The 24,522-nt window shown below is 50.0% G+C and overlaps 2 protein-coding genes across 3 annotated transcripts; both read right to left on the bottom strand.

Moving 5' to 3' along the window:
• Positions 1 to 1,573: 1,573 nt before the first annotated feature.
• Positions 1,574 to 12,445, bottom strand: Hoxa3 (homeobox A3). 2 transcript variants are annotated; one of them, XM_038319576.1, is made up of 3 exons: positions 12,320 to 12,445; positions 4,579 to 5,227; positions 1,574 to 3,216 (listed from the first exon to the last, which is right to left on the bottom strand). In XM_038319576.1, the coding sequence occupies exons 2-3, from the start codon at positions 5,105 to 5,107 to the stop codon at positions 2,411 to 2,413; spliced, it is 1,335 nt and encodes a 444-aa protein (XP_038175504.1). In that variant the 5' UTR covers positions 5,108 to 5,227; positions 12,320 to 12,445; the 3' UTR covers positions 1,574 to 2,410. The 2 variants fall into 2 exon arrangements, with proteins under 2 accessions (XP_038175504.1, XP_038175505.1); XM_038319577.1 differs by lacking the exon at positions 12,320 to 12,445 and adding an exon at positions 8,026 to 8,109.
• A 10,062-nt stretch (positions 12,446 to 22,507) lies between these two features.
• Positions 22,508 to 23,986, bottom strand: Hoxa4 (homeobox A4). The gene is made up of 2 exons (XM_038319578.1): positions 23,476 to 23,986; positions 22,508 to 22,987 (listed from the first exon to the last, which is right to left on the bottom strand). Exons 1-2 carry the CDS (start codon positions 23,984 to 23,986, stop codon positions 22,641 to 22,643), a joined length of 858 nt encoding a protein of 285 aa, XP_038175506.1. The 3' UTR covers positions 22,508 to 22,640.
• Between the last annotated feature and the right edge of the window lie 536 nt (positions 23,987 to 24,522).

Here is a 24,522-nt window from a genome sequence, read left to right as displayed (position 1 = left end):
GTCCTTATTTTCCCAGGTAGTTTTCTGCATGTTTCTGAAAGGTTTACATTAAAAGACTACTGTATCTGCTCGGCATCAACAGACAAAAAGCCCTCACCAAGACTGGTTTTCCAACCTCTGCATTTCTGATGTCTGCACGTTATTGCGGTAATGAGGTTGGGGTGAGGGGACCAAGTCCTTCCCAACAGGCCAAAATCTTTGAAAAGAAAACGTGAGTCAAGCGCTGGAGGATGGATGTGAGGGAAGCTCCTGCGGCGTGAGACTCACAGCTTTCTGTAGCGGCCAGGTTTTGTATCCTCCGAGATTTTTCTTTTTTCTAAAACGTGAAAAGAGTCCCTAGAAACTGCTCTCTGAGGCTCCACAGAAATGAGTCCAGCATGTCTTCTAAGGATTTTCTTGGGGTGCTGGGGTAGTGGGTGGGTAGAGGCCATGATGTTTGATATTTGAGGTTGCAAACAAAATGGCGACATTTCCCACTTCTGCCTCTGAAAGATACAATCCAAGGAGGATGGGGGCTCAGATCCTCCCAATTCTCAGGCACAGGCCTTTCACCTCCAGTTTTGATAACGGGGTGCAGCTCTGAGGCTTGCATTTTCTGAATTTGGTTCTTGAATGGATAATTCTTTACCTTGAAGATGGAAATATTTTCCTTTTCCTGTGTCTGCCTTTGACTCTGCCGGCCAGTCAGCCTGCATCCTATCTTAACTCCAAACGTGGAAATGTAATATTAAGCTTGTGTAGTAGCAAATGAAAGAAGCACTTGTACAATTGCATTTTTATTAGAAAGATACCAATCTCCTTTCTCTCTCCTCCTCCCCCTGGGGCCATAAAAAGAGAGGAAATAAATCCACAGAATGGCAAATGCTGAATTCCGGGAGGAAGTTGATGCTGAGATTCACGGAAGGGATTCCTTCCAGTCCAAGGAAGGCCTAGAGACTCTCTGGAGGGAGCTCAGTTCTTTTGCTGGAGACCTGAGGGAGCACCGGTCTCTTTGGAGCTGAATTTAGGAGAGAATTTTTTCTCTCTTCCTTCTCCAGGAGCGACAGTGAACCATAAAACATCCTCGATGGAGACCTGGACTGCGATAGCTCATGGGAAGAGCTCAAAACCTGTGTGGTTCCCAAGGATGAGGCTTTGGCTGCTGGGCTTTTGGTGCAGGGGAGTGGAGAAGAGCTCCGGGTTCTCGGGGCGCGTCGCCCCGCACCTGTGCGCCCCCCGCCGCGCCTCCGGCCGGCTTCCTTTGTTTCTTCCACGCCGCCTGGCACTTCGCAGGCAGGCGCCCTTTGCCTGCTTGGGCGGCAGCTGGGAACCAGGCAACCTAGCGGACCCGGAGCACTGCTTTTCTCGAGCTCAGGCAGCCTCCAGAAACCGAGGCCTCTTTCTCCGGAACTCGCTGAGCTTCCAGGCGACACACGCCAGGCCAGGCCGCACGCAGGAGTCGCGGTGCTGCGGCAGCCGTAGTACTCTGCCTATACTCGACACAGAGCCCCATCTTCAGCCAAAGAACCCCCTTTGACACGGATCTTAATCAGAATAAAAACTTTATTTTTTTATTTTGTTTTGTTTCTCAGAATGTGAGCAGCAAGGAATGTAAAACTCTCAAAACAAATCTAGCATTTTTAGCGTTCAGTTCTGCCGGATGTCTCAAACCTAAACCACTGTTTTCAAACGCTGGGTCTTCTCTGTTCTTATTGCATCGCTACGGTTTTTATAAAGGAATTTTATTTCCCTTTCAAATAAATTTTATATGTATGCCAATACACCATTGAACAAAAGGCTCAAGAAACCTTCTGAACAATCAGGGTACAGAATTTCTTTAATATAAATACGAACGGATGGGGATAAATAATATTTAAAACTTAGACTATTCAATGCTTGCAAAAAATATAAATAAATCTGACTGTTCACAAGCATACACACACGGAAAGACGTACACTTGGTCATCTTTGCACAGGGAGTCCCTGTTTCAAAGCGCCTTTGATTTCTTTTTCTCGCTCATTACAAGAAGTGCAATTTCAAAAACTAAAACTTAAAAAAAAATAAACATAATTGCTTCCTCTCGGGAGCCATAACGTACAAACAAATTCACATTGAAAACTCAACTAGCAAGTTTGTTCATATACCCTGTTTCTTATCAAAGAGTAGAGAAGGTAAAGGGTGTAGAGCCAGAGCCAGAGCCCGGGGCTGGGAGGTGGGGGATGTAAATGTCACTACTAATACAGACTTTCCAGCAACCAAGATTGCTACGTCACATAAACCATAAAAACGCATTACCAAAGAAAACAAAATGAGGGAGGGGTGCAGAGAAGAAAAGGGAGAGCAGGAAGAACATAAAACAAAACAAAATTTTAAAAAAGAACCAAAGAAGGTGGGGAGGGCAACTCTCCTGGCACGCAGCCCGAGCCCATCATCACAGGTGGGTGAGCTTGGGCGCTTCCTGAATTCTTCCCTGAGAAGGATGGTGGGCAGTAAGGTCCGTGTAGGTGGGGTGCGGCTCCCCAGGCCCCGGCCCATGGTGGTGACCGCTGCCCAGCGGCCCAGTGCCCCCGTAGTCCATGGCAGCCGAGGTGGTGTGGGGGAGGTGGGTTAGGCCAAAGAGTGCTGGCCCGGAGTTGCTCATGGGCTCCACATAGCTGCCCCCCACGAAGACGGGGCTTCCCTGTAAGTGTGGGGTCCCATAGCTGCCGTTACCCTGCAGGCTGTGAGCATGCGGGTCATAGTCAGGGGTGCCCCCTGCGCCTGACCCCGCCGCTGCGTAGCGCTTCTGTGGGGGAGGAGGGGGAGCGCAGTTGGGCAGGGGAGCGGGGTAGGAGGCAGGAGGCAACCCGTAGGCGCCTTGGGGGGGCTTGGAGAAGGGAGGGGGTGACTGGGGCTCATAAGGGACACTGTTGACCAGCGAATGCATAGAGTTCAGATAACCTCCTGCACCGGGAGGCACCGGACTGCGACTTGGGGACTGGCCCCCAGACGAGGTCAGCATGCCCTTGCCCTTCTGGTCCTTCTTGTACTTCATTCGGCGGTTCTGGAACCAGATCTTGATCTGGCGCTCAGTGAGGTTCAGCAGGTTGGCCATTTCCACTCGGCGGGGCCGGCAAAGGTAGCGGTTGAAGTGGAACTCCTTCTCCAGCTCAACCAGCTGCGCGCTCGTGTATGCCGTGCGCGCGCGCTTGGACGAAGCTTGCCCAGGCGGGCTCTTGTCACCAGCGCAGCTCTCCCCTGCGAGGGACGCAGAAAGGAAAAGTGGTGTCAGGCGCTGCTGGCAACCCCGCCCAGCTCCCCAGCCCTAGCCTAACCCCTCCTTCCTTCACCCCACTGAGGCACTGTCCTCCACCAGAGAGAAGCAGGACCCTTGGTGTGCAGAAACAGCCCAGTTAGTCTGTCCTTCCTTCCGCTAAGGAGCCTAAGGAGTGAGCGAATCCTGGGCTTCAAGGGGAGGACAGAGCGGCAGAGCCTCCTGCTTGCCTTTCTGGCCTGCACTTCCTCTCTAACCTTTTACTTGTTTAGCTGATTTACTGGCCTCTCCGACAATAAGCTTCCTGTGGGCAGGTGTCACTATCTTCGTTCCTTCAGTCGCTGAAATGTGAGAGACCTAGTGTATGCATGAAGGCCTTTCATCCTCCCTGAGTGACTGAGTGATCAGTCATTAGCTTCAACTAACCAGTTTTAGAATCTACCATCCCTAAGGTCAAACTGGAAGGCCTTCTCTGACCAAGGGAGAGCAGAGCTCACTGAAGCGCTCAAGTCCTGGGAGAGAGGCCCTTGAGGAGTACTGGTTATTAGGGCTCTCCATGTCATGAAGCAGGCTGCTCAATTTGGCCCATCATGTTGGTGCCTCCTGTCTTCCTTGGCTCCCCAAATACCAGCTCTGAATGTTCCAGGGGAGAGCAATGGAAACTGGAGAGGGAGGAGCCAAGGTAACCAAAGGACCACGAAGCCCAGGGCCTTGAGGCTGAGGCTCCTCTACAGGAGTCCAGTTCCCAAAGCCCCACGTGGTTCCCATTAGGAAGATAAGCTGAATCCCCTCCCCCGGAGATGCCTGGCTGCCTCCTTCATTGTACAGAGACTGAGCAAGGCCTGCCCAGAGCTAAGGCAGCCACTCCATCTGCTGCTGCAAACACTGGCTCTGATTATAGACAAAGCATTGATTCTGACTTGGGTGATGATTAGGCCTGCTTTTATTCTGCCACATCTCTGTATGGGAGGATGCCACTGTTTGCTTAGAAAAGAGGAGCTTTTGCCTAGAGAGAGAGGCCCTCCGGATGGTTCTCCCTAGAGGTCTCAACTCCCAACAGTGGAACAAGGAGAGATTCCAACTTCTCCAGGCTCACACTGCCCTAGAGAAGTCCAGATGGACTTCGATTAGGTTTATGTCTGGGGGATCCTTGCCACGGAAACCTTATCAGCCCCCTAAGTAGCAAAGATTCTGGAAACACTTTTCTCCTTGCGTGTGTGGGGGGGGGGGGAGGAGAGTGCGGGAGATACATTTCCACGGCTCCTAGACTGTGCTGGTAATGGCTGGAGGTGGCTTAAGGCTCAGTGCTTGGCCACAGGCCCCACCTCCAGAAGGCACCCATTTACCTGAGCTGGAGCCGCTGGTTTTCTGCTTAGTGTTCTGTCTCGACTCCTTCATCCAGGGAAAGATTTGTTTGCCCACTGTGGGAGAGTTGAGCAGGGGGCTCTTGGCTGTGCTGGCGGGGGTAGGGTTGCTGTTGGCACTTTGAGGGGGGGATACGGAAGAGGGAGGCGGGGGAGCTGCAGGAGTGGGTGCAGGGGGCTGTGGTGGGGGTTGGGGAGGCTGTGGGGCTGGGGGCGCTGCCTGGGGAGGAGGTGGAGGCAAAGGCGGATCACCCAAGCCTGGGGGCTGGCTAGGAGGGCCACTCAAGGTGCGCAGACACGCTTCACTCAGCTCGTGAGCTTTGGGGTGACCCCCAGCACTGGCGGGGGACTGGAGGGAGCAGGCGGGTCGGTGGTACTCAACGCCATCGGTGCCCAAAGCCGCAGGCGGCGCGTATGGCTGCTGACTGGCATTGTAAGCGAACCCATTGGCTGCTTGGTAGGGGTAGCCACCGTAGATCGCCGAGCTGTCGTAGAAGGTCGCTTTTTGCATCGCGATGTTTCACGATCGTGATCGTACACTCTGACAGGGGCTTGACACCCGTAAGGGAGCACATTGGCACGCCCCCGCGGTCACGTGACACTCCGCCACCAATGGCCGCCCCACGCAGACCTGAAGGGAGGGGGGAAGAAGTGCAGCGCGGTGAGGGCTCCGCGCAAATCCATCTTACTCTCAATAGCTAAGTGACATGAAAGCCATAAAAGAAAAAGTGGTCAGCAATATTTAGCAGCACGACGTGGCCCCGGGCGCAGGGAGCCGCGCTATAAAAAGCTGCTGGAATTTACTGGCAGCTACAAATATTTGCTTAACTTGCGTCTGGAGTTGGGGGGTTTTCCGCGGAGAGAGGAGCATAACCAGTAAGGGCTGGAAGCTGGGTCTCTGGAGTCGAAGTCCAAAATGAGGAAGGCTTTGGAGACTAGGTTGGGGTCTTTCTTTTCCAGAAGAAACCGTGGCGTCCCTTTGTAGAGGCTGAGGCTCTCTCGAGACTTTGGGGAAACTCTCAAGAGGGCAACGGGTCGCCATTTTTTTCTCCAATCCCACTTTAGGATTTATATTTGTCCCCAAACCCTAACAGAGGCAGACTTTCTTCCTAGCCAGCCTTTCCCTGGAGTCTTAAAGGAGGCTTGCACACACACACACACACACACACACACACACACACACACACACTGAGGCGACAACTCTGTCAGAACATGATGAACTTCAGAAGCTGAGCCTATCGGGTAGTTAACCTGCTCTAGTTCAGTCAAGAGGACCAACCTCCTACAAATGAACCCAATGAGGTCAAGAAGTGGGTCGGTGGGAGAGAAAACTTTGGGTAGAACTCCCCCTCTTCCCCCCCCCTCTCTGAGGGGTGCTGGGAGTGACAAACACCACTACCCCACCCATAAGTCACAAACTCAATTCAAACCCTGTAACTGTCTATACCCTTTCTCCTACCCTGTTTTTCAGGCACTTTGAAGCAAGTCACCCAGACTCTGTTTCGAAGTTACAGGAGGTTCCCAGACTCTCCTGCCTTGGACTTTCTGAGGTGCTGGTATTCTGGGCAACTATCAAATTCTACCTGTTAAAACATGATGGATTAGAGAAAAAAACAACCCACCAGGAACCTGAAAAACCAGCGTTCATCTCCATGACCACGGCTTGAACTCTCCTTCCAACTTAATGATAATAGGTTCTGTCTTAGAAACTGCTATGCAATTTGATGTATGGGGGTCATTTGGCTCCGGAGGAGGCATGGAAGCACAAACCATAAACTCCTGCCAGACTTCCCTGATCTTTGTATACTGTTGTTGATCATATTTGTTATTTGGTTTATTTTCCTCCTCCAGAAATACTAAGTAAAGAGAAACCTAAAAAGCAACTAAAAAATCCCATTTAGGAAGTGGTTTGTTAGAAGTAAATCTGCGTACTCTTGGTTTTCAACTTTTACAAGGTAAACTTCTAATTCTCAGCAAGAAAAGTTCCTTGTGAGTCTTACGTGTACACACACACACACACACACACACACACACACACAGACTCAGAATGCTAGTCCCTCTGACCAGTAAGAAAATTACCAGCAAATCCATGCAGATAATGGTTTACATTTCAAACCCCTACTGTGACTATTCAATCCCAGAGTTATTTAACTTTTCTAGAAATAGCAGATATTAATCAGAAAAATAATATAACAAGTATCCACCAATGGGTGGTTATAATCTTGTTTTTAATAATAAACTCCCTTAGATTTCATCATTAAACCAACAATCTGATCAACATCTGGAAAACAGGCACAATTAATTTTCCAGAACCTCAATAAAGAATCACAGCGGCACTTCTCCAGGGTTATTGTGCATGGCCATGAACCCTGGAGTATTGTTTCCCTTTTGGAAATGTCTAGGAAGCTACAGATAACACTATGGAAAGTAAATAAAGAGCAAAATAAAATTTAAAAGTGAATTACAATTTAATGTCTACTTTGCTCGTTCTTACACTGAAAACAGTTCCTATTATATTTGGCAGTGTTAATGCCTGTCATTATAAATTTTTGAGATACCAAGCTTGATTAAGGTAAAACGTTAGGTTAAGAAAATTACTCTAGACATTTGAACAGCAAGATATTAAATGAAACAAAATTGATTTTGAACGTGCAGTATTTCCAGTGACTTTCTAAGCCATTAGCGCAGGCTATACCAGCCTGCTACTTGCTTTAGCCTTTTCATCAGACTGTACATTGCCTTCTAAAATAACAACAAGAATCTTTAAAATCAAAGACCATAAGGTAGCGTCCACAAACTTAAAATATGAATTCAACTTAGAGATCCCATTGTTTGAGGTCCTCAATCACCTTAGAGCCCACACAACCCGCCCCCTCCAGCCCCCAAAGTTTTCAACCTAGTAAAGAAGTTGGAGGTTTGCCAGCCAGGAAACTTTGCTTTGTCCCCTCCAAGCAAGGGCTGAGGGTGGAGGGAGATTCCTCCACAAGGATCTAGTGCTGGACAATAACCTCCAGGTGCAAGAGCTGAAGCGAGTTGAGGAGGCTGAACTGAGTACAGGAAGCAAACCCGTTGTCTCCACACAAGGTATGCCCAAATTCCACCTCCTCCAGACTCCGCTCCCTCTCCTTCCCTTTGCTGCCCTCACCCGAGTTTGAAAGGGGACGTCGAGGTAAAAGCCAGCGTTCCCAGCCCATTCCTCCCTCTCTCACAAACCCAGAAAAGTTGAGGCTGGGCTAGGAAAGAGGGGAGAGTGGGGGCGGGGATGGGAGCGCGGCCTGAACTGAAGTGTGAGGGTATCAGTCACTGCCTGCGAGGAAGCTCCGGCTTGTGAACTCTTCTTGAACCGAGATTTAAGTCTGCAGCCATAAATCACCGAGACATACACTCTACCATTCAGCGCTGAGAGAGGCCGGCGGTGGCCCCGCTTACCTTAACTTCTGACGGCCGCCGCGGGCTCGGGCTTGGGCTGCGGCCCCGGGTCCCCTCGGCGCGGGATGGCCAGCGACCCTCAGCATCCGCCGAGGTGGCGGGCGGGCGGGCTGGCGGGAGACCCCCCCGAGGCCGGGGCTCCGTGGAGAGCGGGGCGACTTGCTGCTTGGGCGGCTGGCCCCGGGCGGACTGGGGCTACTGGACCCCCTCCCCTCCCCTCCCCCACGCCCGCCCCCGCCCTGCCCGCGGCCGCGGCCCCAGATAAGCGCTGGCGCGGCCGGGCTCCGCGGGGCTAGTGGCACCGACTTGGGTATGTTTCTTATGAATACTGCGCCGAGCAGGGGTCGGTCGGGGGGTGCGGTAAGGGGTGCCGGGGCGGGCGGGAGGGGAGAGCCGAGCGGCTAGGGAAGCGCCGGCGTGGGGGATGGGGCTAAGGCGAGGGGAGGAACAGGAGCAGAGCGAGCTCGGCGGCAGCGGGAGGAGGGCGGCCTCCCCCACCCCACGCCCTCCCTCTCCTTTCTAGGCGTCACTAAAGTCCAGGAAAATTATGCTAATGAGGACAAACGGCTCTCACAAAGGGGCTCTCTTGCGGGGCTCTATTTCTTAAGAATCTGTCTGAGAAACCACGCAATTCCCTGCCCTGGACATTTTTATTGGGGGTGGGGGAGAAAGAGAAATGAGTTGCCCTGACTTTGGGTAGTTTACTTCACCTGCCTCTCCCAATATAGACACCCCAAAGCCAGTCCCTGTGGTGCAGGGATAGGTCCTATTTCCAGACACATCCTCAAATGCAACTCGACTGCCTTCGGTTATATTTCTAGGCCATAAGGAGGGAAGTGTCCTGGGGAGATAGACAACTGTCCCTACAGCGAAATGAACCTCTCTGGGCTCAGGCATACACAAAGATACCTAGAAACTTGAGTCTCCACCTCTTGCTTGCCCGTTTTATTGTACTGCACGCAAGGAGGTTGCCTACAAGGAAGACAGATAAGGTTCTGACACCAACACAAATGGACATCTATGATATTTCACCTCCTCATTAGCTGAGTGGCCTTCCTTTTGCTGGTCTGAGCAAAAGCCTGCTGAATTTCCTTGGTTATATGCCACAACTTTAAAGAGGATGGGATAATTCCCAGTGCCTTCCTCAGCTGCCCAGCTTCAGAAGTAAACTCCTCCAGGTTAGGAGTGTGGGAAAAGAGAGAGGAGAGAGGAGAGAGGAGAGGAGAGGAGAGGAGAGGAGAGAGAGAGAGAGAGAGAGAGAGAGAGAGAGAGAGAGAGAGAGAGAGAGAGAGAGAGAGAGAGCGCTTTCATGCAATTCGGAGGCGTCAACAAGGGTCCTTTCTCAAAGGAAGGTGTTAAAAATATAAGTAGTATGTTTAAGTTGTCAGGGAGCCAAAGTGTCACCTTAGAGCAAAAACAAAGCCAGGGGAAAGGGGAGAAATCAAAAAGCACTCCAGGCCAGGGTGGCCTCATGCATACCAATGGTTTTTGTCATTTATGGCTGGGCAAGATTTATGACTCGGCTCCCCAAAGCTGTAAACAGAGCACAAAACAGCAAACACTTGCTCCTTATGGCATATTGCAGCGGCGCAACTTGAAAGGGAAGAGCCGGGACGTGTAGGAGGTGAGACCGGGCCGCAAAAATCCGCTCCGCGGCATTTTCTCTTCAAACCCTCAGGGTCGGATGTGCCATTTGAAGAAAGAAGGCGTGGGTCAATAATCAACCCGCACTTTCTCCTCCAAATTGCTGACGCGACTCTCACCGCCTTCTCAGCTAAGCCAGCTGCAGGGAAGGCCGTGAGAACCAGACCTGGGAGTGGACCGTCTAGTCCAAAGGGGCTGAGAGCGTTGGAGCAAGGGGCTGGGCTGTCTGCAACGCGCGCGCGCGCGTACCTTTCCGGCTCGACCAGACCAAGTCCAGTCACCCAAGCGCTGGGACCAGGCCCGACGTGAGGAGTTGCGGGAGCCACGGGAAAGCTTGGGTGAGAGCTCAACTCAAACCAGGGCCTCGATTGACCCGCGACTAGGTGGCTTCTGGGCGGTGGGCCCCAGCGGGCAAAATAGAGAGCTCTGATTTCAAGATACGGGTCTGTATCCCGGCCTTATGCCTCACATCTGAAATCCAAAAGACTGGTTTTTGGAATAAGCTTAGGCGAGATGATTAAAATTGATAATTTATAATAGCAGGGTTTTGTTGGTTTGTTATTGTGTTGCGATTGAAAATACGCTGTTGGATTTCCACCTCTTGAAATTGCTCACTGCCACGGGTAAGCTTTCTAGGCAAATCCCACCGTTCACCCGGCTTCTCCAAACCCGCCAAGTTTTTCTTTGCGCGGCACCCCTGAGCTTCCCTGAATCCCATGATTTTCAGAGGTACTAGAAGAAAGCATTTTCTCAGGCACAGAGTTCTTAGAGCAATGAAGGTGCCTGGTGGGACCTTTCTGCCATTCAAACGGGTGTCCTACCCATCTCTGAAAGGTCTCACCGTTCCAAGACTATCTGTGCAAGCCAGGGAGGTAGGTGAGGAGTAACTTTTGGCAAGAAGCCTTAAAATCCAAGAATGGAGAGGAAAGTTATTGAGGAAATGCCCTGGCCTGTGAGGTTGAGGCTGGTGCTTGAAGCACCTAGGGGACCAGTCTTTTTAATAGCTAATCCTTTGGCCATAACAGTGGCTTTAGCTCTTTCCTGGGAGGGAAACACCACTGTGTCCTATGAAAGCAGTTATTGGCTTCTCACTGTGCATGCTTTTATACGGAACCAGTTTAGAGAGCGTGTTGTTAGATATTTATTCTGCTTGCCGGCACTGAAGCCACAATAAAAAGACGTCTCTAACAAACCTATGCTCCATTTCTCCTTCTTTCTAGTCAAACTATATTATTTATGAGTCTTTAACTGGGTCAAAAATGCACCAGAACTGGGTCATAAATCATATGAAATGCTGACAAGTAATTGAACAGCAATTAAAGCTAACATTTTATTTCCAAGGGGTGTTTAGAGCACTTGAAACGGCCTCGGTTAAGCACAGTTACCACCGAGGTCGGCATGGGGAAAGGCAGAATCGGCTCTTTCTGGGAAAGTAAATCTCACTCAAGTAGAGGAAGCCTGATTTGTTTTTGTTTTGTAAGTAAGGAAATATGGCTTTTGCTTTATTAAAGAGAGCAAATTTGATTCCAACTCCTCACCAGGCACCACTTTCTCTGCTCCAAGGAGCAAAGTAAAGCTAGTTTCTTCCACCTTTCCAAAGACTTCCTTCCACTCTTCCCAGGAGCAGAAGGTCCCCCAAAGCCCAATTAGCCCTGGCCTGGTTAGTACTTTGGAAACAGGCAGTCTAACTCATCTGCCTCCAGGCTGGCAACAGCTCCCTTTCAGGGAATAGAAAGCCAGAGAAATACCTGTCTCTGCTTGCTGAGGAAGATACCTACAAAATTCCCTCTGATCTTGGGCACACAGGCCAGTTCTTTAACTCGGGCTGTCTTAGGGGTATACAGCAAACACCCAAACCAAAAACACTGATAGAAGCACAAACTGAGCCCCAATCCCCTTCTGAAAAGAAAATCAACCTCCAGGCGACTGGCAAGCTCACCAGCACACCAAGCTTCCCCAGGTCTGAGCTGCCTTTCTCCATCCCTCCCAGGCAGATATTGCTCTAGAAACAATGGCAGGCCCTCCAGGTTGGACTCCTTGGGTCCAGCAAGGGGAACTCTGCCCACCCCCCGCAACCCAACACTGAACAAAGTGCCTGGAAGCATCATGAATAAAATGGCAGTGCATTTGCACGTTTTCCTCATTGATTTTCCTCTCCCATCTGCTCAGGCTGCCCAGGTCAGCCCTAACCCTCCATCCTGCTCAGTAAACACTGACCAAATGGAGAGAGACTCCCCTTCTCAGCTGCTGGCCCCCACTCTTTTCATGAGGTCTGGCCATTCTAGCCTCTTGCCGGCCATCTCTGCCTGACCACAGCTTCCAGCTACCTCAGACATCACAACCCTTCCTCTGCCTGGGGCTTAGGTCCTGGGACTTCAGCCCAATTGCAGTGGGACAAAGCCACCGAATACTCCAGAGTACTTGTCCATCTAGTAGCCCCCAAGTACCCTTTATACCTCACAATATTTTCTAGGGAATTAAACTCAGAGTCTATGGCGCTACTGGGAATCTTTCAATTGCTTTCGGTTCTAAAACAGAAACAAAGGAAGACAGAGGCTGAGGGTCCTGTCCATGATCCAGTGTCTCCTCGCCTGACCTTTGTCTCTCCTGGCCATAACTCACTCTAGATATGAACAATCAGAGGAAATACCTTAAAATAAATTCCATCCTCCTGGTATGGCCTGGAGTCCCATCGGCTAGCTTGCCCAGCACTGCTCCATGAGAACAGAAAACTGCAAGCCGCTGGAAGAGCGCCTGCTCCGGAGAAGGGAAAGGAGAAGGAGAAGGAGGAGGTGGGTGCGTGGGGGTGGGGGGGAAGCTCTCGCTCTAAAGAGAATCTAGAAAACGTAATCACAGAAGAAGCCTGCCTGGGTCTCTGCTCCAAACGCCACAGTAATGTGCAGTGTTATGTGCTCACGTGGTTACCATCAACTTAAATCCTTTTATTTGGAATAGGGAGTCACTGAAGGAACCAGATTTCCAAACAGAACGTTTCGATTTGGGGGAGGAAAAGTAGGGGATCTTGTTCAGGGTAGGAGGGTCGGAGTTCTGTCTTAGCAGCAGGACCATGAGGGGGTACCCCACACACATACATACCACACAAAGGAACTTATCTGCACTTACATTTCTTTACACACGCTCCAAACATAAGGGAACAGCAATGTTCTCTGTCTTCTTAGTGTCCACTTAACTTTTCCTATGGCCTCTCTTCTACAGACAAATTTAATTCAGCATGCCCAACCACTACCCACTCCAGGCTTTTTTGACCCACAGACCCGGGTATCAAAAGGCAAGAGCCAAGCCCAGAAATGACTGGCTAGTCAGTGGATCAGTCAGCAGATTTCTTCATGGCATGCAATTGTATGGAGTTTGCTAACACCCACGCCATACACCACAGCCACTGGAGAAACCAAAAGGCCTATAATTACCTGACAAAATGTAAATGTCTCTTCTCCAAGTCCAGTTGGTTTTGTTCAGTGGCAGCCTACTAGGAAAGCCATGCTCCACTATAAAGTTGTGGGTCAAGATTTTGCTAAATCTGGGGAGACCTAATGCCCTAGCCAAACCGATACTTATGCATTTCCTCAGTGCATAGCTGAGTGATACATGAAATTATATGCTTTTAAAGATAAAAATGTAAGAGGAAATGATCTAATTGCCTCTGAAATAGAGGGAAGCATTGAACTCCAATGGAGTCTCCTATTGAACTCCAATGGAGTCTCCTGTGCTAACCTACAAGACAGCCTGAGACCCTCCCTGTAGACTGCAACTCCACAGCTAACAGTTGAAACTGAACTGAACCAGTTCTGCTCAGTAGAACCTGGCTAAAGCAAACAGTCCTCCCAGTCTCCACCCCTACTCTTGCCTTCTGTTTGGTGACATCACCCACACATTTCAACCTTTTCACAGACTGTCTAAACATCCCTAGTCTTGATTTCTGAACCTTGAGTGTCTTTTATTTATGGAGGGTTACTCTTCAGCTGGCCCCAAGTGTGGGGACTTACTTGTAGAAACTACAGGAGACTGTGTATGAGATTCCCCATCTTTTCTCACCAGAAGGGACCCAAAGGGAGTCTGTTGAGAACATTTCAAGAGACTTTCTCATGAATGATGGGGGTGTTCAAATCACAACCTTGGAAGTGAGTGCTAGCCTAAGCTGGTGGCAACATATTTCAAGGGTTCTAGCTGGAAGACTTCCATAGAAACCATCCTAGTCATGACTGACTCAGGTGCTGGAAAGCAAGAATCCAACCTGTCTGGCCCAGGTTTGAGAGATAAAGAACAGACCAAATGCTGGCTTCCACAATATATTCTTCTGTCTACCAAGGAGTCAATCCACTCATCTTTGTGTTGTCTGCCCCACATGACACATGACACCCATTCACCAGGGCCAGTCATTCACATTGAGCTTTCCAGATACCACAGAGAGGGGCCTAGAAATATGGCCCAACAACTCCCTTCCTGAGGTTTCTGCAAAGATGAGGAGGGCCCCTTCTGAACTCTCTCAACAGTTCCAAGCAAACTGAAACTCTTGAGGCCATAAGTCAATGGTAGCAGTCCCTGGTGCCGCTTCAGAGAAATGTCTTAACTTCAGTGAGGCCCATTGGAGGCCCAGTCCCATTCTGGAGCCTCCATGCCACTAACATATCCATTAATACGCCAACTGCTGTTTAACAATTAACATTAAGGATTGATGCGGGTGATTTGGAAATCTGAGGCAGTCAAAAGAAATTTAAGTTTTAAGGAAACAAAAAAACAACCTCTAAGTGTGAACTAAGAGTGAAGTTAGTCTGGGCAACCCCCAGAGGCACCCAACAGCTGGGAGTTTCCCTTCAGCACCCTGGTTTCCACTTTCCTGAAGCAAAACTAACTGAAGAGGGTGGTCACCAGACCCTTTCCCCTCACTCTGGCCAGGTCTGAGAACCCAAGCTATGAGCCAGGCCGCCAGAGCCAAAACTGGGGGAAAGTTGGCTCGGGAGGAGCAGGTGACCAAGCATACAGACTATTAGTCAATATTTGCCAGGCTGTTGGCAGATTAGATATATCTGTACTCAAACACAGCAATCTGATTTCTCTATCAAAACTCTACTTAAATGATAAATCTTTATTTGCCATGAGATCTTTCCTGTGGTTACAACTGCAGTACAAAGGGGCGCCAAGCTCTCGAGACACAAGTGGGTGTGGGTATCATCTTATACTCCTGCAGCTTCCAGGGTGACAGTTTCTCTGTTACTTGCACATATGCAAATCACGTATACACACTGAGTTGTAAATGCCTAAAATGTTCCATCCTTGCTGGATATAAACAGACACCCATAGCTGAGACAGTGACTCCATTACCAGGACTGTTAATAAAAACAATAACAATGGTTAATCCCAAACTGCATTCCAGTCATAAAGCACCATTAAATAGCATATTGGAATTAACTGACAACCTGATATCTGTCTGGGGAGGAAATTTTAGGAAAGATTTGGACCTAGAGAACTGACACAAAATTTGAAAAGTTTGGCTTTTTTTCCTTTTGTTAAAAAAAAAAAAAAAAAGTAATCTCTGGGTTGAAGGTACCTCATAGGTCAGTGGTAGAGTGCTCACCTACTATGTGTAGAGGCCCTGGGTTCCATTCCCAGCACCAGGAAAAGAAGTTTAACCCCTGAAAGAACAAAGCAAACTAACTCATCCTTTCGCACTAAACTTCTGAAAACTATTCCAGCAATCACTCCCCCAAACAGGACCACAGGACTGTAATTTATAGCTCCTTTACTAGGTAATAAACCACAGTAATTACCTCCCTGCTTCTCAAACTAAAAGAACAAATTAAGTCAGAGCTTGAAAAGAATTTTAAAGAGTTTTTCCCTTGCTCCAAATAGAAAAAGAAAACATTCAGAGCTGGAGGATTTGGGCCTTTCCTGTAGAAAGCACTGTGGGTCCGCTCTGAGGAAGGACTGGAGCAGACTCTGCCTGAGCAGGGCCTGCACACCGGAAAAACTGCCATCACAAGAAGTTTCTGATCAGACAAAATGCAGGTGGCGGGGACAAGTTTTCTCAACCCAGAGCTAGAACTGGCTGGCAGTTTCAGGACTCACAGCTTCCAGTCCCCCCAGCCAGAGACCACGCTGCAGCTACCTTGCTGCCCTGGCTCCTGCTTGCTTCTGGTTTGCAGCGGGGTGTCTGTTTGGGGCTTGTAGAGAGTTACAAACACAGCCCTCTGGCTCTCCCTACCTCTTCTTCTGCTTCTGCACCCTCTGCCCCTGCCTACTACAGGCTTTGGAGCCTGCTCTTTGTCTGCCTCATGCCCACATGGTCATGCTGCAGCCCAGCTCTAAAGTCTACCAAAGTTAAATATTGACCCAAACCTCTTTCAGCCAGCTCTAGTTGCCAGGAGTGGGGGAGGTACACTTCTCCCCGCCTCCTGGTGCAAAGTCCCAAGCCTGAGAAAGAGTTTGGTGCAACACTTACCTCCAAAGATGTTTAAATCTGAACCCGGAATGCTCTTCGATTCCAGGTGCTCAGGGATTCGCTTTTCCCAGTGTCCAGGCACTCTGCAGACAAATAAACAGCAGAGGGTGAATAGTGGCTGTGAAGGAAGGGAATGAAGACTGGAGTTAGAAATGTGTCCTCTGTGGGCGCCAGGGTGGCCCCAGGGTGACGCGGACACGGAATTGTCGCCAGGGCACTGGTCCATGAGACGCACTCATAGCTCGAAATATTCCAGTCTACAAATGGCCCGAAGATGGTGATTTATTTTTGTAAAACAAATACATACTCCATCTCTGCACCCACAATCTCCTTTTCCTTTTGTATTGCTTGGGGCGGGGTGGAGAATGAGTTAGAAGGAGGAAGAAATAAGATAGCTTTGCTGCTGATGCGGGATCCGCTGGCAGAGCTCCGCTTGTACCCCAACTTGGGGAATGTGAAGGCAAGCTTTATTTTCTTTTGCAGACAATGGGAAGCCTTGTCTGGAAGCATTCGATCACAGGCTCTGCTGAAACCTCACTAATAGCGTTCATTTCTGTTGGCGGGAAATCAGAACCCAGCTCAGTTCACAGATCAGGGGCAGTCTTGGGAGGTTTTGTCTTCTGGTTCACTGAAGGACTGGGCAAGCTATTTCTTGGTCCTGGTGGGCTAAAGCAGTGCCCAGTCCCTACGAACGGACCAACTCCTGCTGCTAGAAACCAAGTAAGACCAAAGTGCTGGACAATAAATACCAGCCCTACCTGTGCAAGTCTCCCACTCCCCCCAGCCCCTACCTCCAACCTCATGCCTCCCTGTTTTTAGCACTCCCTTTCTTGCTAACTAGAAAATGGCCAAAGTGCCCCCATGATGGCTTTTTGGGGGTCAGGAAAGTGCAGAGAATGACCCCAGATTGTTAGTCCTCTGTTGGGTCTGTGTAGCATTTTTGCTTCTATGGTCCTGTCCCTAACCCAATCAGTACCCACCTGCCAGCCTGCTCCAAACCAGCCTTGTGTAGGTCTGCCCTACAGCTATGCAATCCAGCTGATAGCCAGGAAAGAACTACCAAGGATCTGGGGAATTGCCTGACTCTTGGCTCCGGAGCCTCCTAGAATCCTGAGGGTTGGCAGCAAACTGGCAGCTGCCTTCTGCCACAAATGCACCCACAGCCTTTACCCTCCATAAGGATGCTTAGGACTAGAATCCACTCATGATCCTTTTGTTTTGTTCAATCTCCCACTCTGTGTCTTCCAGGAGAGATACCCCTAGCCTTGGGACTCCTGATGTGATCCTGAGCAGGGTGGGGGCCTAGGGCAGGTACTTTGCCTCTCAACCTCATCCCAGAAAGATTTGCTGTGCTCCAGCCCTCCTCCACCACCACTACCACACACAAGGTTTGGGAGTATTGTAATTATTATGATTATTATTGTTGTTGCTATCTCTTTATCCTTAAATCTAATATTCATGGTTCCTGTTCCCCATAAATCCTTCAGACTAATGAGTCACGGAGAGACACTGTTCAGCTCTCTCGCTCTGCAATGGCTGCAGCCCTTGTGGCCTCTCCCGCGTTTTTTTGGCGTCTACTTGCTCCCTCGCTTGCCTAGCGCCAGTGATTTATGAACGCCGGGAAAAATTGAACAAAGCCGTGTGCTCCTCCTGTGGTATCTCTGCAGCCTTTCCCGGCGTGAATCAGAACATTACCAACTGTCTGCACTTCCCACTTAATCACCAAAACCAGGATAAGACCACAAGGAAAGGAAGGAAGGAAGGAAGGAAGGAAGGAAGGAAGGAAGGAAGGAAGGAAGGAAGGAAGAAGCCTGAGTCAGGACTCACATTTCCCTGGACTCGCAGCAATCTTACAAGAAAGCCTTGGACCTGGTAAGCGCCGGACAGCTCCGTTTTCCACACCTAAAGGCTCTGCCTTCCTGGTGGAGTTAAATTAAGCCTTTGGAGATAGATCTGAAGGTGTGTGTATTTAAAAATCAAATAGGAAGATGAAGTCTCACTACTGAGAGATTCATTCCTAGAGAGGCCCTGATGACTCAGATCCATTCCTGACGATGATCTGCATTAATTATTTAATGAGTCACGTGACCACAGAGATCACAATTTCAATATCTCCCACTCTAACAGGCTCTACACCTTTATCAGGGGCAACCAAGGTCCATACTTGGCCTTTTTTTTTGTTCCCCAGGTTTCCAAAACACAACACTCTTGTCCTAAAAGGGAATGCCATGGACATGCGGGGTTGAGCACTGAAGAATTAGTCATTCTGGGGCCACCATCCCTGTGGGCACCAGAAACCCCTCACCTGAACACAGTGGCCAGGGCACCTGCCTGAATGGCAAGGATAAAGCAGTTTAGTTACATCATCTCCCAGGGCAGCTTTAAAAACACATCCATTCTTCTTCCAGACTATACACACACCTGCCACCCCACACATGCACACAAGCTTAGACACCCATCTCCAGTCCTCTATTCTTGTCTACCCTGCAGCAGAAGGATGTTGATGCACTTCTGCCCATCCAGAGTGAGGCTAAAGGTTCTGCAACCCACATTCTCATTAGCATAAGGAACTTGAAGAGAGTCATCCAACTGCCTCAGTTTCCTCTTCTGTACACTGGGACAACTGAAGTAAAATGGCCCCCAGTTCTCCTTCGTCTTGAACACTTAACATCTTCAGGTTAGAAATGGGGGCATCTGAGTTCTAAGGCAGCAGTGACGATTGGAAGGTTTCATGGCGTCTCCCTGGTATTAGCCCGTTTCTTCTCCTCCTCTGCCCTGTATACCATCCTTTTTGTTTCCTTTTGTTTGTTTTCAAGACAGGGTTTCTCTGTGTAGCCCTGGTTATCCTAGCACTTGCTCTATAGTCCAGGCTGACCTCAAACTCAGAGATCCATCTGCCTCTGCCTCCTAAGTGCTGGGATTAAAGGTGTGCACCACCACCACCAGGCACATACCATCCTCTTTTAGGTGCAAAGTATTTTCTCCCTTGGTGCAGTGTATAATATAAGAAAGGGATGCCAAGAACAGCAGCTGGAAAAGGTTAGGACTCAGTTTTTCCTTGTATGACTATACCTATTGATGCAGAAGCAAGGGAATGATGGCGAAGGCCTATTGCTTGTACAGAACCCACTCATGGGGATGGGAAGCCTGAGGTCCTCATTTACTACATTTATTCTTTGGAGTGTCTCTCCTTCCACTCTAAAGGGTTGCTGATCTGTTTCTGGGTTGGAACTGCTAGAGGGAAGGCAGCAGGGGACAGTGGTACAGTTTGAGAGCTTAGGGGAATAGTGGTGTCCAGGAGACGCTGGGGAGAAGGGGAGGAAGTAGAGGGACAGGGGCACTCTGGGATTGCTGATATAAAGACAGAGACAGTGTGAGTGAGCCCACCCCATATATCTGGGTAATCTTCCCATGAGTTCCATCCTGGGTATTAAGTACTCCACTATGCCTGTCACAGATGAATTCCTGCTGTAATAAAACACCGGGTATATCGTAGATTTCAGCGAAACTAGCACAGAAAGCCTGCAAGCTGCCATTTTTCTTCAAGGGGGAGAGTGTTAAGTACTTAATTCAAACTGTGACCATTAAAGTGTCTCCTGCCCGATTTAGGTTGATTTCAGATGTTGACAAAACTTTTCTCTCCAGAGGCGTGCACAGCTTGGCTCTGTGACTAAAGGGGATGATTGTGGATTGAAGGAAAAGAGGGGGAAAGTGGGAGGGGGAGCATGGGCAAGGGTCGTTTTGGTAAGAGAACTACAGAGTTTACACAAAATACTGTCCTTAAAGGTCAAGGGTTTGAAGGACTAGTAGGTTTGCTTTAAAAAAAGAAACAATTAATGAGATAGAAAATCTGTCCTCTCAGTGAACTCTTATGACTGCCCTGAGAAAGGGCAGACAATGAACGATTTCAGAGTGCACAGTGAGATTTTCTAAGCTGTTCTAGCGAGCGCTCCTAAAGGCTGCCTGGATCACAAATAGAACACCCACCATGAAGAAATGGCATAATCATTCATAGCATTTTCAATAACTTTGGTTTTGCAAAACACCAATACCTTTATCATCAATACAAACATGACATCTTATCCCAAAACAGCATTTAAAAAAAGGATCTTGTCTCTCATTTCCTTTTCTGAATGGACAAATAAAAGGCATCCCCTTTACCTACCCACCAATAGTTCCAGAATGAACAGTTTGTGTCTCACATCCTTCCTTCCCCACTGAGGAGAAATACAAGAATTTACCTTAAGTGATGAAAATCCACCACTTGAAATTTTGCGGCTTGACATTCAGTTTTCACTAAGAGCCTGTGTGTGTGTGTGTGTGTGTGTACACGTATGCATTCAAGCAAGATTCTGCCTCTTTGCCTGAGAAAGCATTATTTGCAAGAGGACCCCTCTTTCCTCCAAAGACATTTCCCAGAGAATGCCTTTCAGAATTGCTGTTGAATTACAAAGAAGTATTTATTGTATGAGGTGATTAATGATTCCTGGGGAAATTGCTATTTTCGGTGTGATTTAATTTTGCTTTACAAGTGCATGTAGTAGGGGAGTTAGTAAGTTGTAGCTGTTGCTACACTGCCTCCATAAATGCTCAGTGCCTGTTCACACCTTATAAAATGTACTTTATGCCACATTCTTCCTGACTTGGGAAGCCATGTGTATACTCCTATACACTATATACTAGAGCCCATCACTTCTTTCTAAAAGCTAGCTTACCTACAGGCAGAGAACAGATTCCCCCACCCCCGCCCCTGGGCTTGCTTGTACTCAGTGCAGCAAGGGTGGCTGAGCTTGTCCCACTTATGGAAATGGTTTTAAATCCCCTCTGATATTACAGAAGTAGGTGAACATCCCTTTCCTCTTGTACATTTATTACAAACCCCAAAACAGCTCAGCTTCAAGGCCTGGTGGCAGTTCTAATATTATGTGCAGAGTGTGTGTGTGTGTGTGTGTGTGTGTGTGTGTGTGTGTGTGTGATGCCTGAGTATCAAATTTCAACCAATGAACAAGTACTAGGGTTACAGAGATAGAGGAGTTTTCATGGTTTTTTTTTTTCACCATTTAGGTCTAGATCTCTGTGTGTGCACAGAAAACCCTTCCCCCAGCACTGAGGAAAGTGACCCTAATCAGAGTCTGGCTTTCTTCCAACAGTAAACTCTTTCAACTCTACTCTGCTTAGGGTGTATTTTGGGGTGTCATTATGCTTCTTACTCCCCCAGAGGATACTTTGGGGAGTGTGGTGGGGAAAGTTCATTTGACTCTAAAAGCTCTTCTCAAAGAAGCAAACACAAACTCCCAAGCTGTGTTCAGTGAGAAGACTGTCAGACCAGCCAAAAAACCAAAAAGCAATCTCAACCCTTCGCACAAACTATTTTTTATCTCCAGGGAAACAGGCAGATTAAGTGTGAAGGTGCAACGAACGCCAAGGGGCCGCCTCTTTCCAAGTGTGCTCAGAGTTCATCCAGGGGAACAGCTGCAGAAACTCCTGGGCCTCTGCTCTGCACGGTTTCACCTTTCATTGCAGGGATGGACATGTTTCGATGCCTTACAGAGACTTGAAGCCTGAAAGCCTGGCCAAGTTTGGAAAGAAGAGGAGCCCTCTCAGGACTCAAGAGCCTTCTGCTTTTTGGAACATTTCCATAGTGGGTCAAGCCTGACAAGAATTCAGATCAAGTTGAACACACACACATACGCACACAGACACAAATTCTAGAGCACTCAGAATGTGACCCCAGCTCACACTGTCTACCAGGCTTCTGCACACAGGTCAAATATCTCCACCAAGAGGAGTTGGTTTCTTTGTATTTTTGTTTTTATGGAAAGCTTGGAATACAGAAATCTGCCTCTTATGTTTTCAATGTTTTTTAAATGTTTATTCTTAGCACATTGCTCTATGACACAGCCATATCAGTTTGTACAGTTGCAAGTGGATCTAACTGCATTTCCCTCTCCCCCAAGATTGTGCCCAAGAATAAGACAACAATATCTCTATAACAGTATCTTAAATAAATGCAAGGGGAGGAAACTACATGCCACACCTACCATCAAGGTCTACACATTGTGAGAATTAAATAACCTGGTGAGGTCCTCAATGTCTACTCAGTAAAGCTCATGTGAGCTGCCTTAATGTAGAAGATGAAGGTCAGGGAGCTGGGACAGCCTCTTCTGCTTGTAACAAAGATACAAGTACATATCCCCAGTCAGCATGCACTGTCCAGCTGACTCAAGGGTCTTCGATGACAAGTCGATGACCCTTGGATACTTCATAGGTATCCAAGCAAGGCTGTCCTCCAGTCAGCAGGTTGTTCCACTATGCAGTGTCCAGGGCAGATGTCCTCTTGGGGATCGCACAGACACTTACCAGGGATACTGTCTTCTTTTTGGTTATGGTTTCCAGCAAGTTGAATTTTGTTTTGGTGTCTGATATGGTTTCCTTGGGGAGGAGTGGATGAGGATAGGAACAGGAAAGGAGAAGGGCAGGTAAGTGACAGAAACTGATTTGGTCCCCCAGATGGTTATATGGAGGAGGGAATGGGTGTGGAGGCACTGGGGAGAGGGTGGGGATGGGGGTGGGGGCTGTGAGTTTGTGCTTTCCCAGGCGGGCCGGCAGGGGCCGAGGTAGGGTTGGAAGATCGCATCTTGGTGTTGGGAAGTTTGTGGTCTTTCTTCCACTTCATTCTCCTGTTTTGAAACCAGATCTTGACCTGGCGCTCAGACAAGCAGAGCGTGTGGGCGATCTCGATGCGGCGCCGCCGGGTCAGGTAGCGGTTAAAGTGGAATTCTTTCTCCAGCTCCAAGACCTGCTGCCGGGTGTAGGCGGTTCGAGAGCGCTTGGGCTCGCCTCCGTTATAACTGGGGTTGACTGAACGCCAGGACCCCGAAGGAGAAGGCCAAGGAGGAGGGAGTGGAAGAGGAGAGGAGGAGAGAGGAGATAGGGTGGGGAAGAGCAATTGGACATCATCATTATATAATAACCTGACACCAAGTTCACGCAAGATACATAAAACGGCAAAGAAAATGTTTCACAGGCTATTGACAACGGGAAACACCCGAGAGCCATAAAGAATGGTGCTGGGCATTGGGGCTGAAGAAAAGCTTCAAAGACACATGGCCCGGAGCCTCTGCCAGGGCAATTAAATTTATGGGGGCTATAATTACTGCCCTAACAGTTTGGCGTCTCGTAAATCTTGGGATAAAGGGATCCTGGGTACAAAAGGGTTCTCACGTTGGGACCAGGCTTTGGGCAGCGCGTCCACACCCACAGCCAAAGCGCGGGTCAGATGGGGAGCTCCCCTCCCGCGCCCTGCCCCGCGTCCCCTCGCCCGCTGCCCTCCCAGCGGCGCCACGTACCGGCGCTCACGTGGATCTTCTTCATCCAGGGGTACACCACCGGCTCCTTGCCCTTCGGGCCCGCCGGCCCCTGGTCCGCCAGCAGCAGCGGGCACGCGGGGGCGCTGCCCCCCGTCGCGACAGCCGGAGTGGCGGGGCCTGGAGCGCAGTGCCGAGGGGGTGCAGGGGGCTGCGGGGCCGGGCTGGGGTGCGCGCCGGGGACCGGGGACTGCTCGGGTTGCGCGGGGCTGGCGCCGCGGCAGGCGTAGGGGCAAGCGGCGGCGGGCGCGGGGTACAGGCCCCCGGGGTAGCTGGACTCGCGCGCCCGCGGCGCGTAGTAGGCGGGGGGCTGGCGGGCAGCGCGCAGGTTCGGGGCCGGCAGGTGCGGGGTGGTCTGCGGCCGCGGGAAGCCGGGACCTCCGCCCGTGCCGCCGTCCCCACCGCCCGGGCCGCCGTGCGGTGCGAACTCCTCGAAGGGAGGGAACTTGGGCTCGATGTAGTTGGAGTTTATCAAAAACGAGCTCATGGTCATTAATTTGTGAAGTGCAAAAATACTAATTTTTCTCGCGGTGTCGTTTTTCTGCGCTCGCTGAGGCCCCTCCCCCTCTCGCCGCGCTTCCCAGGCCCCCCCACCCCATCCCCGGCGCCCGCCCCTCCCCCCGCTGTCAAACGCCTGCCCTTCCCCCTCCCGCCGTCGCCGCCGAAGTTCGCGCCGCTCCTCCCCCGCCCCGCGCGCGCGCTCCCCGCAGCCCTGCGCGCCCCGCCCCGCGCCCCACGTGCCGCGACCCGGCCAATGGACGATGGGCGCGCGCGGACCCGGATCAGGAAACGCGCGGGGGCGTGATGGATGCGGCTCTTCACCCGGGCGGGAGGAGTGAGCAGGGGCTTAGGTGCCTCTGCCCCCCAACTTGGATTCGGGCTGAGAAGTCGGGGCCTGTTAGGTTGTGGGTCCTGTCGAGCCCTCTCTCTGCCCACGTCTGTCCTAGGCCTCGGGACAGCTAGTTTCCACGGCTCAGCGCTGACCTCCCGTCCACCCAGGCCTCGGGTGATCCTCCGAGGGTTCGAGGC

The sequence above is a fragment of the Arvicola amphibius genome, chromosome 2 (genome assembly GCF_903992535.2).
Source record: "Arvicola amphibius chromosome 2, mArvAmp1.2, whole genome shotgun sequence".
Lineage (NCBI taxonomy): Eukaryota > Metazoa > Chordata > Mammalia > Rodentia > Cricetidae > Arvicola > Arvicola amphibius.
Note: the sequence above shows the minus strand (reverse complement) of the source record. Positions and strands in the feature narration are given on the sequence as shown.

Coding starts and splice junctions, on each gene's coding strand:
- Hoxa3 (XM_038319576.1), bottom strand. CDS start 5,107: ATGCAAAAAGCGACCTTCTACGACAGCTCGGCGATCTACGGTGGCTAC. Junction 3,217..4,578: donor AACCAGCGGCTCCAGCTCAG/GTAAATGGGTGC, acceptor CGTCCCTCGCAG/GGGAGAGCTGCGCTGGTGAC.
- Hoxa4 (XM_038319578.1), bottom strand. CDS start 23,986: ATGACCATGAGCTCGTTTTTGATAAACTCCAACTACATCGAGCCCAAG. Junction 22,988..23,475: donor GAAGATCCACGTGAGCGCCG/GTACGTGGCGCC, acceptor CCTGGCGTTCAG/TCAACCCCAGTTATAACGGA.